This window comes from Agelaius tricolor, unplaced genomic scaffold (genome assembly GCF_023055355.1).
Source record: "Agelaius tricolor isolate 1412-34295 unplaced genomic scaffold, bAgeTri1.0.p SCAF_51, whole genome shotgun sequence".
NCBI classification, from domain to species: domain Eukaryota; kingdom Metazoa; phylum Chordata; class Aves; order Passeriformes; family Icteridae; genus Agelaius; species Agelaius tricolor.
Genome location: NW_027269311.1, coordinates 1,511,180 through 1,525,829, shown reverse-complemented (window position 1 = coordinate 1,525,829; position 14,650 = coordinate 1,511,180). Strand labels below are relative to the sequence as shown.

General features: G+C 49.1%; 1 protein-coding gene across 1 annotated transcript; it reads left to right on the top strand.

Annotated features, from left to right (window-relative positions):
- The first annotated feature begins 341 nt into the window (after positions 1-341).
- On the top strand, positions 342-2,529 carry LOC139604440 (uncharacterized). The gene is made up of 2 exons (XM_071455592.1): positions 342-533; positions 1,548-2,529. The coding sequence occupies exons 1-2, from the start codon at positions 342-344 to the stop codon at positions 2,034-2,036; spliced, it is 681 nt and encodes a 226-aa protein (XP_071311693.1). The 3' UTR covers positions 2,037-2,529.
- Positions 2,530-14,650: the final 12,121 nt, after the last annotated feature.

Here is a 14,650-nt window from a genome sequence, read left to right as displayed (position 1 = left end):
GCTGCTGTGGGTGTCAGTGTGATGCCAGAGGGATGCAGCTCCCTGGTGCTGTTCCCTCTCCCAGGCAGAGCCATCCAGGCAGTGCCTGGGCTGCCATTTTGTCAAGCAAATGGAGCTGGGGCCAGTCAGTGCCTGGAGTGTGGGAGAAGATTTTCCCCATGGTCCCTGCACTGGTCAGTGGCATGGATGCAGGATGAGATGAGGGTGATTCTGGCAGTGTTTGGGGAATAGGCCCCTCCAGGTACAGCTGCACTTTGCTCCAAGATGCTCTTCTGCATCCATTGCCATGCTCAACAGCTCAATCTCTCCTGTCTTCCATCCAGGCTTTCAGTATCCTGCCAATGTCAGGTGTGCTGCAGCCAGGTGAGAGCCAGCAGGTCTCCTTCACCTACTCTGGCCACCTCAACACCATCTCCGATGTCACGGCGCTGTGCCACGTGGAGGGAGGCCCCACCTACGAGGTGCTGGTGACCGGGGAGATCTCACGTGTCCGCTACTCCGTGAGGCCCCAGGAGATCAACTGTGGCTTACAGGTACCACACACATCCCTGGCACAGCTCCTTGCCTTGGCACCACGGCCAGCAGGTTCCTGCCCACCTCGCTCCAGGGCTCCCTTCCCAGCCCCTTTGTTGGCTCTGGGGCTTGGAAGCCCAACCTTTGAGGGACACATCTGGCATCCAAGCTGCTCTAAAATGGCCATCTCCAACCCTCTCCACAATGCTGGGAATGCCTCTTTTTCAGGGTACCTAACACTGCCTCTGGGGCAGGCAGGCTCCCAGTGGGGGTGCTCTGAGGGGTGTGTCCCTGAGACATCTCTCTGCTGATCCACACCTAAAGCCTGACCTCCAAGGAGATGCTCTTGTCTAAAGCTCTTGCTTAATCCACACAATAATCAAGGGAAGAAGTTGGGCTTCCAGTCACTACCGTTGGAGAGACTGTCCCAGAATAATCCCCACTTCACTCATTTCCAGTCAAAAGCCCACAGATATTTCCAGCTGCTGGCCCTGTCTGTGTTGCCCTGGGTGACTCCCTTGTTGCATCTATGTTGCTTGCCAATACTTGCATGCAGGTGCCTTTTCTCCTGGAATGCCTCAGTGCTGTCTCTGTTTCTCCTGGCTGTGGGTGACCCCTCAGAGGGCAGAGGGCCTGTGTGCCCTGGTTCATTTATTGCTGGCCCTCACATGGTTGTTACCACAGCTCTGTGTGCTGCCAGAGCTGCCTGGTGCTGTGCAGGTACCCTGTGAGTCTCACTCACTGGATTTTGATGAGCAGTACCTTGAGGAGGAGAAGGTGAGAAGGCAGGTCTGGTCCCCATGTACACGCTGCCCAAGCTTCACAGCACTCCAGCATTCCCAGGCTTGTGCCAGGGAGATGGAGGCAATCCCCAGGGCAAAGCCAGCTCTGCTGACATGCTGTGGGAGGACCTAAACTAAATAGTTGGTGTTATTGGGAGGAAGGGAGGAGACAGAAAATGGGTTGATTGAGTCTGTGTGATGAAAGGCAAGAAAAGGAATCTTGCGTATGGTTTCTCTTCCCTCCACATACAGATCCTGCGGATGGCAGTGGGGTCTGAGTACCAAAAGAGCTTTGTTATGCCTCCACGTGCCATGGGTGAGACACTGCCTCCAGAGGTGCTGCAGGACCACGAAGCACACAGGAGGCCAAAGGCTCAACAGGCAGAGCTCAAGCCCATGGCAGAAGCCAAGGCCAGGGCTGAGGCCAAGGCCAAGGCCAAGGCCATGGGCAAGGCAGCAGCAGGTCAGAAAAACAGTGAGGGTTTGGTGGTGTCTGTTTTGCCTGTGGTCCAGCCCATACACCCTGAACTCTCTCTGTCACCTTGCTCTCCAGGGAAAGCCCATTCTTTTAGCAGCTGCCTGTTCCCCAGCTTGGTGGAGGAGCTCTTGGCTGAAGCGCTGTGGCATCCTCTACCAACCCTGAGTGTAGCCAAAGCAAGCTCCTATCTGCCTGCCATAGACTGGGGAAATCATCAGGATATTTCCTTGTGTCCCTTAGCCACAAAGACTAGGGCTGGATGAGTTTCTCAGCCAATAGGACCAGGTCTAATATCACTGGCTCTTTTATATTTGCACCTTCCTAGCAACAAAAGAACAATCTCATCTTGCTTTCACCGAGTCTCCTTTCCTGGGATCCGAGGGCATGGGGACTTTACTGCCCGGCCATAGCTTGGGGGATTGTCTGAATTCTGGGGGGGGATACAAGCTCCCCAATATCTCCTGGGATGATAGGCTGGGTCAGGAAAAGCTGTGAATCCTTGCAGCTGACCCAGAGCACCCAGGTCAGCTTGCAGTCACTCATGGTTTCTCCTCTTTGTGCTAAAGAACTGCAGCGAGAGAAAGCTCTGCAGAGGAAAGCAGAAGTGGATAAAATAGCACTGGAAAGGAAGCTCATAGGGAGGAAAAAGTGAGTAAGGCTTCCATGGGTTCCTGCTGTTCCATGGGTTATTGTCCCTGGAGGGCTTCCCTGCTCCAAGGACTCTGAGCTCAGAGGTGCTGGATAGCAAAGGCCAGAAGCAGCACAGGGAGGGCCACTCTGAGCTCCCTGGCTCCCATGAGAGGAAGGACCTTCTTCTGTTGAGACAGAAGATCTTCTTCTCTATTGGAGTGCTGAGCCCTCCTGGCTTAGATGCTGCCTGCAGGGAGCTGGGCTCTGGGCTTGCCTTGGCACTGCCTCTAGAGGTGTCTTTAGGTCCATGGGGTTGAGTTGCACCTTCTTGATCATCTCCCTTCACCAAAACAGTGGGATTGTGGTATGGGCAGGTGTGGGGCACAGAGCAAAGCTTGGTTTGGGTCCTGCTCCTGCCACAGCATTGCAAGTCCTTGCGATGCTGATCTGCCAGGCTTCTCCTTATGGTGGGACACCACCCACAGAAGCTCACGTCCTTTAGGCTCCCCTTCAGCTGCAGCAGTAGGCCAGCCCAGGAGAAGCTCAGCTCCAGCAAGGCAGCCCAGCTCAGGACACACAGGCAAAGTGTGGAGCTGAGAGTGGAGGCTGGTTAAAGCAAGTCTGTGTATCAGCACTTCCTTCAGCCCAGGCTGAAGTTGGTTTCATGGGGAGGAGACAGATGAGGCTGTTTCAGATGGCTTTCATGGCAGAGAGCACCGGTTTGCTTGCTCACAGCTGGGTTCCTGCAGGAAATCTGGCTGACAAGAGCCTGTCTTGCAGGAGAGGAGTTCCTGCAGCCTTTGCTTTCTGACTGATAGGATTATTCTCATGAAGGAGCAGGCTGTGCCCTGAGGGGTGCTGAATGAGCTGAGTGAGAATTGTAGGAGAGATAAGCAGATGTCAGCAATCTGTGATCTGCTTTAAACTGGGAAATCAAGAGACAAAGAGCATTTTCAGGCATCAGCACAGAGAGCTGCTGGATCAGCCTTTGGCAGTGGGCTGGAGGTGTCTGGCTGTGCCTTAAGAGGGAGCTTGCACAGCCAAGACCTTATGATGGCAACGTTCAGGTTTGGCTGGTCCTGGAGGTCCCCTTGCACCAATGGCATCACTTGGGATGTTCCCAACCTCTGTGGGTTGAGAAAAATTCACGGAAATGGTCTCGTGGTTCTGCCTGGCCTCAGGGTCAAGGAATGAAGTGCAGGGCCGGCCAGGACTGCTGAGCCCAAGTTTCTGGTGGGGACTCTCAGCGATTTTTTCTGTTTTGTTTGCTGAAGGGAGCTGAAGCAGCTGGCTCAAAAGCGTGAGGAGGAGGCAAAAGCCTTAGAGGAGGAAGAGAGGCGGAAGGAGGAAGAAAGGCGGAAGGAGGAAGAGAAGCGGAAGAAGGACAAGAAGGGTGTCTCTGTGGGGAAGCAACCTCCAAAAGCAGAGAAGGGGAAAACCAAACCCCCAGAGAAGAAGGAAACCAAGGCTCCAGAGAGGAAGGAAACCATGATCCCAGAGAAGAAAAACAAACCTCCAGAAAAGAAGGAAACCAAACCCCCAGAGAAGAAGGAGACGAAAATCCTAAAGAAGGCAACCGAACCCCCAGAGAAGAAAAACAAACCTCCAGAAAAGGAAACTAAATCCCCAGAGAGAAAGGCAACCAAAATCCCAGAGAAGGAAACCAAAGCTCCAAAGAAGGGGGAAGCAAAAGCCCCAGAGAAGGGGGAACCCAAAACCTCAAAGAAGGATGAAACCAAAGCCCCAGAGAAGGGGGGAACCAAAGCCCAAAAGAAGGGGAGAACCAAAGCCCCAAAGAAGGGAGAAACTGAAATCCCAGAGGACGCAGCTGAGATGGAGAACTTGATCCAGAGGTTTCAGATCTATGAGTCATTGCAGCAGAATTTCTCCTACTGGAACAGAGTTCAGGGTACTGTGCAGATACCTGTGATCCAGAAGGGAAACAAGTTCCAGCATGCAGCTGGAAACCAAGGTCAGAAGACCAATAAGCCTCAGGAGAAGGTGAAGAAGAAACCTGAACAAAAATGTAGAGACCAAAGCAATCTTTAGTCATCTCAGCTGAAGATGCAAAGCAAAGTTACAGAGGGGACAGTCAGATGATGATGTTCCACAATGACTGAGTATCATCTGTGCTGATGGGGAGGTTACCCCTTCTTGGGACTCAGTTTTTTCAGGCAGGGAAAGATTATTCTTTATTCACTCAACTCAGTTTCTACAGTTTCAGACCTTGTATGCAACTTTAATTAGTTAATAGATTTCTTTCTAAGTAAGCTATTGGTTAATAAAATATATTTTACTTGTGCATCAAATCTCTCTATTGTATTGTTTACTTGTTCTCTGCACTGATTCTCATGGGACAAATCCTTGTTGTTGCAGGTACATTTGTTTTTCACCCTCAGAATAGATTGTTAACAAACTCTCATTCTCAAAATAGCTTCACATGGGAACTTGTAACTGCTTCTCTGCACTTAGAAGAGATGACAGGCCAGCTGTTAATATTGCAGAACAAGGCCTGATTTCATAAGGCCTTTCTTTTATCATTATTCTACCTGTCTATGACATCTCCCCCTTTTCATTCATTTAAAAAAGGCTCCTATGTTCTGATGTTGAAACAGCTCACTCTTGTGAGGGTATTATCTCATGAAGGTTTTCACTGGTTATTATCTGTTAGACAACTGAAAGGTGAATAAGCCATAAATGAAATAACAGCATGATGGTGTACTGGAGGGATTAAAGTTGTAAAAAGCATATTAGAATTCTAAGTAAATCAGTTATGAGAAAAACTCATGGGAACTGCAAATTCCATGGAAACAGAAATTCAGTACGACTTTTTAAAGTGCAGGGTTACTGAAAAATAAATATAATAACGTGCAATTTAGCATATTGCTGAACAACCCAACAGCTTTTTGTGACTGTATCTGGCATCATTTTATATGGCAAATTTGTTAGCATTCTTGTTAAAAATATCAGACCATGTTAAAATTTGATAGGTAATAAGGCGTTGCATTTACCGCTTTTCAATCTCTCCAGTAACTGTAAAACTATATAAAAGAATCAGAATTTAGTCAGAAAACGAAATAAACTTAAAAAACCCTATAGCAACACGTTTTCAAGGCGCACAAACACAGTAGGTAAGGCTCCTGCCTCCTATCAGACAGAAGGAATCAAGCAGCTCTGCGCCAGAGCAGGGGCCTGTGCCGCCCACAGGGCAGAGGGAAAGCCCTACAAAAAGGGAAACTATGGGGAGAAGAGAGGACATTTAAAGTGCAATGACATAACTACACATCAATAAAGCTTCTCTTAATATTCACACAATAGTCATCCCTTCATTGCGCGGGCCAATCCTCTCATTATCCATGGATCCCAGCAGGGCCCTGCGGCCGTGAATGCGGCCCGCTCTGGGCTCGCCTGGCTCGGCCGCCACAGCGCCCCCGGGGCCGCTGCACCTCTGCTCCCCCAAAACACCCGCGGGGAAAAGAGCAGGGCAAAGGCAGCAACACAAAACAAACTCTAAAACCCGCGCACAAAAAGATAAACACAGAAAAGGCACAAGCTGCATTTTATTTCATCTTCTGCCAACACAGTCACTGACTGAGAGTTGCATTTCCACGGCAAAGATCTGCCTTTTGAGAAACTTCAAACACAGAAATATCTTTTTTACTAGATGTGTACAAGGCCAGGCCTCATTGGAGGCACAGCTTTTCTCACAACTCTGCATCATCTTTAACTGAAAAAGAATTAAGCAGTATGGTCATGAGTCTGGCATCTCAGCCAGAAAGGCCAGGTATTAGAGGGAAGAAGTCAGCCTATAAAATCTGATTAGTTTTCCTCTTCCATTGGTCTGTCAATAATGTTAATCAGAATGTATCTCTACATGTTAACATGAAGGTGTTTGTATTTACATAAGCAGTAATATATCTATAAAGACTTTTGAATTCTCTTCAAGGACAAGAAAATTTGAACCAATAATCCTTTCCTAATAGACAGGTCCAGTTTAACTTTTCACTGAAGATGTTAAACCCAAGGGTAGTTCATGTAATGCTGTCCTTACATGTCGCTATCTTCATGCACAACAGCCCATCTTTATTCTTCACAGCTCACATTTAGATGGTTTTCTAAAGGCATTGTCTTTCATTTTAATTGGTTAGTAATTTACTGCAATTCGGTTCATTGGTTGGTAGTTGCTAAAGTACATGTTAGTCAAAACCTTTCCTCCCTAACGAGGTTTACATTCTTGTCTCCTGGATAGAAGCTGTGGGTAGAAGTCTTTCTTCTTCTTTCTTTTCCTTTCTCACAGGAACTTGTCAGGCTAGCTGTTAGCTGTACTTAGCTGAAGCAGCAGGCCTGAGCCATAATTTTACAAGGGTAACAAAGCTCTTCTTTTATACGGCTTTACAATATTGTATGTAACAATGTTGTATGCAACATTGACATATGATTATTTCAATCTTAAAGAATAATCTTAAATTTCTTTCCCGTGAATTTTGACCTTTGTAATATTTGTGTATGATATATTTGGAGTTAAAATCTGGTTTGAATCATCCCTTCATAGAATCACAGACTCATGAAATCATCAAGGTTGGGAAAGCTCCCTGAGACCACGGAGTCCCAGCTGTGCCCGATGCCCACCTTGTCCCCAGCCCAGAGCCCTGAGTGCCACCTCCGGCCCTTCCTGGGACACCTGCAGGGATGGGCACTGCCAAGCTCCCTGGGCAGCCCCTGCCAAGGCCTGAGCAGCCTTTCCATGGGGAAATTCCTGCTGGTGCCCAGCCTGAGCGCAGCCTGAGGCCGTTCCCTCTGCTCCTGTCCCTGTCCCTGGGAGCACAGCCCGACCCCCCGGCTGTCCCCTCCTGGCAGGGAGTTGTGCAGAGCCACAAGGGCCCCCCTGAGCCTCCTTTGCTCCAGGCCCAGCCCCTGCCCAGCTCCCTCAGCCCCTGCTGAGGCTCCAGCCAGGATAGCATCCTAGTGCTATACAAAGAGCAGTGCCGTAGGTGCCTTTATCACCACATTTTAATCTTTCATAAATACAGAAAGACTCGTCAGAAAGCACTAAAGCCAAGTCAGCAGCAAAAGTGCCAATGTCCTCTGCAAAGCAGCGCGGCCCGGCCCGGGCCGGCCCCAGGCTCGGTGCCGCGGTTGCCCGGTAACCGCGCCCGGGCCCTCAGCGTCTGTGACGGCGCCGTGGCCTCAGCGCCCGCAGCCGGCGCTGCTGCTCATTCGCACTCGGCATTAGCCAAGCGAACGGTTCGCAGAGATTGGTCTCTACGGGTCCTGTGATTTCGCGGAGAATTGGTCTCTGTGAGCAACTCGGAAACTCGCACAACATTGGTTTTTGCTAGGGACTCCTAAATTCACAGAACATTGGTTTCTGTGAGGGAGTCCTGAACTTACAAAGCATTGGTCTTTGTGAGGGACTCCTAAATTCACAGAACATTGGTTTCTGTGAGGGAGTCCTGAACTTACAAAGCATTGGTCTTTGTGAGGGACTCCTAAATTCACAGAACATTGGTTTCTGTGAGGGAGTCCTGAACCGGCAAAGCATTGGTCATTGTGAGGGAGTCCTGAATTTCGTTTGAAGGTAAAGATTGACTCAAGTTGTACTTTCTGGTTTTGGCACATCTCTGCTCTGAAAGAGAATGCCAGAGGGAAATACAGGATGGGATAATGCCAGTCTTCAGTTTGGTGGCATGTACAGCTGAGGGGATGAACCATATATGGTCTGCTGATGGTGCTTTTTGTCTCACCGAAGAAATGCAACATTTCCTAAATATACTAGTCTATCCTTTTTTTCCTATAGTATTTATTTAAACTACGTATAGGTGAATGAGTTCTGTTCAAGTTTCAGGGGGTTGTTATGATCTAGTTATTAAAATTATTAAGGGGATGCCCCTGGATTAAGGTGCAAAACATGACCATGTGCCAAAGTCAATAGTTTGGATTTTATGGAACAGTAAATGTGAGGAAGAGAGAGGGATAAAGAAATAGCAAAAGGAGGGGGGAGGGAGGGAGCTGGGAAGGGGGGAAGAAAGAGAGCGACAGAGAGAGATTTAGTAGAAAATATCACCATTCCATGGATCCCATCCCATTCAATCCTCTTCTGGTCTTCTCTGTGGTGAGGCCTCACAAAATGGAAGACTCCAAAGGATTAATGCAGATTTGGGCAAGGTGGGACTGCCCAGGTAGCTCCCTGGGGTGGGGCAAGTTTGGCTCTGTCTCTTGCTACTCTCAAATAATATAAAATCTTTAGCACTAGGATATCCTTTGAGTCTGCCCTGAATTGGGTTGTGGCTTTTCAGATCTGTTGTGTTACTTTGCATGCCCTGCAGTCGTCTGGTGCAAGGCCTCAGGAATGGCTCTGGGGGCACTTTCGAGGTCTTTGATGGGTTATGACACCCCCTCAGCTGCCCCTCATGGGAAGGTCCCCTGGATGTGGCCTTCTGGGGCTGGGGGCTTTTAGAGCTGAGCCAGTTTGCCTGAGGGAGGATGGGTGTCCACTGCCCCTTAGCAGAGGTTGTGCCACACGCCCAGAATTTCCTCCTCCCCCCTCTGTTGATGGGAGGTTTGAGTGCAAACCTGGCCTCAGCAGACGAGTCTGTGGCTATGACTTCCCCAGCCTGAAGGCAGACAGAGCTGGTTTTCAGCACAGCTGCTGGGTCTGGCTTTAGTGGGGATGTATTTTTCTCCCTCAGCCTTGTTCACTTCTCCCCAGACCTGAGCTAATGGGATGCTAGTGTCAGCTTTATCTTGTCTCAAGTTCCCTTAGGCAGCTTAACTCACAGTGCCAAGTTCCAGTCAGGAGGCATTTTCAGGGAAGGGTGGGCTTGGGGGTCTCAGCTTCTCTATACAGTTTTGTCACAATGGGCAAAAAGTTCTTTATAGCAATATTTAAGCCATTAACCATAACACTCCAGTCTCTCTCAAGTCCTGTGAGGAGCAGCTGAGAGAGCAGGGGTTGTTTAGCCTTAAGAAGAGGAGGTCCACTCAAGCTGTTTTTAAATAATATTTAAGCTACAGCTTTGATTGTTCTAAGTATTTTTAATGTTGAGCATTTTAGCTCCAGGTTTCAGTATGATCCATCTTTAATGAATTGCACAAGGTAACCATGTAGTTCAAATAAAGTCCAACTAGAGGCCTAACAATACTAGCTGCTTATGCCAAACAAGCACATAGCTACTTTCAAATCATAGAAAATCTTTAGCACCAGTATATCCCTTGAGTCTGCCATGAACTGGGTTCTGGATTTTCAGAGTTCCATTGTTGTTCCTTCCAGTTCTGTTGAGGGACTGTCACTCATCTGTGACATCATCACTTCACAATGGCATCTGGATTCCCAGGAAGGACACCAACACCTCGACTTTTGCTTAGGGAAGGACTTAAGCCTAATACTGTGAGTAGCCCCTGGGGCTGTGTTAAGGCTGGAAACTGCCCTGGTGTCCCTGCTCTCCCTGCCCCTGTTGTCCAGCAGTGCTCTGAAGCTGCAGAGCCCCTCCCCAGCCCTCTGTGCCATGCTCCTGTTGCTGGGGCTGTCCTGGTGCAGTAGGGAACACTGTGGGATGTGTCAGGGACAGCCCAGCGCCTTGCCTGGCTGTGCCAGCAGAGCCAAGTGCAACCAATGTACAGCTGAAGCCCTCAGCATGGGCTTCTTTCCTTCCCCTTTGCCACAGCAATTCCTTCTGTCAGGCTGGGCACTCACCTGTGCTGCTCTGGCCAAGCTGCCCTTGGGCACCTGGGCATGTGAGGGGGAAAGCTCAAACTCTGCCCCAAGCCTTGAGAGCCACGGCTGGTCCCAGCTGGAAGAGCTTCCAAAGCAGCTGTTCTCTCCCAGCTCCTGGGTGGGCACAGATGCAGCCCTGCAGGCAGCACTGGAGCCAGGGCCACAAAGGTCCCTTGCTGTCTGCAGCTCACTTGACTGAAGATGCCCCACTGCTGAGGCTCTGCCAAGGACATCCCTCGGTTTTCTTCTCTCGAGGGCTCTGTCAGCCCAGACAGAGAAAACCAATGCTAAGTAACAGAGAGAGCTAAAACTTGGACACATTCCTGTGCACCTCACTCTTGGTGCAGCTTGTCTTGCTTGCTTCCCTTGGACTCAGCCAGCAGTGCTATCTCCTGCCTGGGAGTTTTGAGTGTTGTGCAGGGGTGGAGTTCAGGCAGTTCTGAGAGCTCCTCCCCACTCTCTGGAAAGGTCACTGCCTCAATCCAGTGAAATGTAAGAGGAAACAAATGCCCAAAGAGCAGAAATCCCCAAACATGTCCCATCCAATCACAGAGAGACTCATGGGACAGAGCCATGTGGCTGGAGTATGTCTATTGCACTCTGTATTATTAATTTATTGGTGCTAAGTATTTCAGCAGGCAACTTCCAGTGTTTCCAGAACTGTCCTAGTGGCTGTGATCACAAATTATTCATCAGTGCCACTTGTTCAAGGAAAGCCTTTCTGAGCAAGCACATCTCTGACATTCTTGCTGTTTGGTTTTTTTTGTTTTTGGTTGGTTTTTTGTTGTTTTTTTGTTTTTGCATTTCAGCTGCTTCCCTCTAAGTTCCAGAGGGAGAAGTTTGTCAACTCAAAGCAGGAGGCCAGCACTGGGGGGAGTTTTCTGCCCAGAATTGGCCCATGTGTCGACATGAGTGAGACTCGTCCAAAGGTAGCCTTTTCCCGCTCTTTTCCTTTCTGTTTAACATGAAGTTTGAAGAGGGTGAGTGCTTGTGACAGGTTTGCCTCCAGCAAAAGACCTCAGTGTCCAGGTCCTGTTGTCATTGCAAACTGCTGGGAGTGGTGGACTGGGAGTCCTGATCTGCACTAAGCCAACACAAATGACCTCTGCTGAAGCTGCTGGGCTGTGCTGGAGTGTAGCTGCCATTGCTAAAACCAGGGGGGGAAGGCTGAGGACACAAAGGCACCAAATTGCCATTTGCCATTCTCCTGCTGAAGGAGCCACCTCTTGCTTTGGTGTGGTCACCATCAAATGCTTGGGGTCACAGCATTCCCTCCACAGTGGCAGCGTTGGCCTTTGAGGCCGAGGACCTGCAGGAATTACTTCAGATTGAGCAAAACAAATTGCATTACTGCTTTGGGCTGGAACAATGTGTTGGGACCCTGAGGGGGTGTTAGATTTTGCAGGCTGCCAGATGTACAGGGGACTGGCCCTGGGCAGAAGGGAATGGATGTGCTTTATCTGGATCAGTGCCTACTTAGAGTTGTGTTTAAAGCTGCTTTTCTGGCAGGACTGGCTCAGTAGAAAGCACAGTCCAAAGGGGTAGGTGACCGAGGTGGGCTGTTGAGCAGGAAATTGGCAGCAAGCGACACGGAACACAATCCAGGTTAAGGATTGCCCTGGAGAGGGGCCTTGGGAACACCTCAGGGAAAGGCACAACTAAGGCACAGTGTGCTGCAGCCACTCCCTTCAGCAGACTGTGTCTCCTCATGGAGTCACACACAAGACCTGCTTGTGTCTCTGGTGTAACAACAGTGTGACTGGAGAAGGCAGACAAAGCAGGGCAGAGCCTTCTTAAAGCAATGTCTCTGCTCCAGAAGCATTTGCTGTTGTTGTGTCTTTCCAGACATGCCTCTGCAATGGTATTAAAGAAGATGGCAATAATGACAAGAAAGCACCCATTTAAAGCTAATGGAAAAAGGAGATACCAACTCTACTCTTACCCAAGTCGCTGAGAAAATAATTGAACCTTATCCTCATTCAGCATTGTCATTCACTTGTCTTCTATCCTCATTCACTTGTCTTTTTCCTGACTTCATTTTTGCCTTTACCTGACTTCCTGACTTTATTTTTGCCTTTCCCTCTGTTAGAAAGGCAGTAACTTTTAAATGCAATGAAAGGGGACAAAATCATCCAAGCAAAAGAAAACTGTTTCTTAGCAACCACACACAGAGGCGTGTGTCTCCCTGCCCCCGAAAAGGAGCAAACACACCCTCCAAGAAAAAAGCAATCTTTGTATCCCCTTTGTACCCAGCTGGGACAGTCCCTGGCCCCTTTCCCCCGGAGGGGTACTCAAGAACTTCCATTCTCTCTGACCACCAACTTTTCTGTCCCCTCTCCTCTCATCCTCCTTCCTTTTGGTCAGGTCTTCAGCCAGTTGGTGCTGCCAACTCACAGCAACACCCAACACACCAACCTGAACAAATCCAAACTACAAACAACACATAGTACCAACAAATTCCATTCTTTCACTTAAAAACCTTTTGGCTTCAGCCAAATACCACCTCATCTCTCACACCTCCTCTAGTACTGTTCTCTTCTTACTGATGCTTAAGTTCTAGTTCAAAACAGGTATTTGCAGTTGTGTGGGCCGTGTGGGCCTCAGTTTCCCTGTCTCAGAGTAAAGGACATCCCAAAATTGAATCTGATGTAAATTTGTGGGTCTTACTTACTCCATAAGTGCTCAGTCAGTGCTCCAGTGGGCACAGGGCTGTGCTTAAGGAACGTGCTGCCTGGCATTCTGGAGAAGGAAAGCTGGAGAAATCAAAAGAGCAACTTGGCTTGAGCCTGCTCTAAGCTGATCAAGCAGTTCTTGATCAGCTCAGAGCAGAGGTGGGTGAGCCAGAGTTTGCCCAGTGTGTCCTGGGCACACATGCTCACCCAGAGTCTGTGCTTCACTGGGGATCAGTGTAAGGGATCCTTCATGAACTTTCCTCCCAGCAGCTGAACCTCTCCCTGCTCTCTCGCCTCTCCAGCTGTCACCAGCTCCCCCGAAACGGAGCGTGTTTGGGGTTTCCCCACGAGAGCTGGTATTTCAGAATGTCGTTGCTCATGAGGTCTCTGAAATGGTGCTGTCTCTCATGAATAAGGACAAGGTAAGTGCTGGCACCTGGAGCTTTAACACTGTGCTGGAAGAGGAGAGTGCTGTCATTCCCCCAGTGTACAGCAAAGCAAGTTATCTGCTGCAGCACATCCAGAAGAAAATGTCTCAGCACCTTTGTTCTGCAAGTTGTGGAAATCTTCCTGTGCTGGGAACTGTCTCCTAATTTTGGCCATGCATTGATGGTATCCATGCCAAAGGAGTTTCCTGCTCTTGAAAGCTCTGGATTGGTAGGAATGTTGAGCCTGTACAGTTCTTACCTGCTCTCGTGCTTTGCCTTGAGCTAGACCACATCCTGGGTTTCCTTGGTTAATCTTGGCTCCTGGTAGGAATCTCTGCCTCTCTCAGACTGTTTGGCTCCCTTTGTGCAGCTCACAGTCAGCTCAGGGGCTGAGTCTTCTCCACTTTATGCTGGAATCACTTCTCATTCATGGCATTGACACTGCAGGAATAGTGTTCTGAAAGAGCCCTGCAATCAGAGTGATGGAGCAGAAGCAGTGGGAGGCCTTTAGGTGCCACTTCAGGCTCCTGCTAAGTTTCATTCAGCTCTGCTCAGCTTTTCCAAAAGCAACACGGTGCTCTGCTTTCCCTTTGAAGAACCACAGCACATCCAACGCTCCTGGAGGTTTTCACCTTCACTTGTGATTGTTTTGCAGTTTCCCAAGAGAGTTGAGAGGGAAAAAGTTGAAAAATGTCACCAGTTGTGTTCTAGTGTAAAGAGGAAAACAGAGACCATTGGAATTTCCGTCAGGGAAACATTTCTCAAATGAGCCTTGTGCCAAGAGTGGGCTGGTGGGAAGAGACAGGAGGGAGTCCAAATCATCTGGTTTAGACTTTCTGAGAGCATTTTGGTGCTCAGGGGTTGATGATATCTGTGTGCTAGAAAATGCATGTGTGCTGTGTCTGTGAATCCCAGAGGGCAGCACCTGGCCTGCTGGCTGCAGGCAGGAATGCCCAGCAGCCCAGCTTGCCTGCACAGGCAGCAAGAAGCCCTGGAGAGCCAAGATTGGCTTTGCATACTGGAACCACACTGTCACTCAGTGCTGGTCATGTTTCTCCAGGCAGAAAATGCCTTTGAAGCCCAGAGTCAATAGGCACAGCCTGTCTGTGTTTCCATCACTTTTGGCAAGCTGAATGCTCTCATGGTTTTATGATTCCTCCTTGCTGCTTTACTGCCCGTTTAAATTCTCTTTGCCATCTCCTTGTTTTAGGGATTGTCTTGCTGTGTTCCTTCTTTTGCTTTTCAGGTTTACTTTTATTCCCAGGAAGGCCACAGTGGTTTGGTCTCCTCTCTTGCTGCTCTGCCTGCATGACTCTATCTCCACAACGTCCCTACCCAAACCTCATCTGCTAGAAGGGAATTTTTTCCTTCCCCCAGGACAATTTGATGCTTTGCTTTCAGGTAGCACATTCGCCCCTGGAACATGACAACTT

Excerpts from the sequence above, each read along its gene's own strand:
- LOC139604440 (XM_071455592.1), top strand. The coding sequence starts at position 342 with ATGTCAGGTGTGCTGCAGCCAGGTGAGAGCCAGCAGGTCTCCTTCACC. Across the intron at positions 534-1,547 it reads AGATCAACTGTGGCTTACAG|ATCCTGCGGATGGCAGTGGG; the intron begins GTACCACACACA and ends CTCCACATACAG.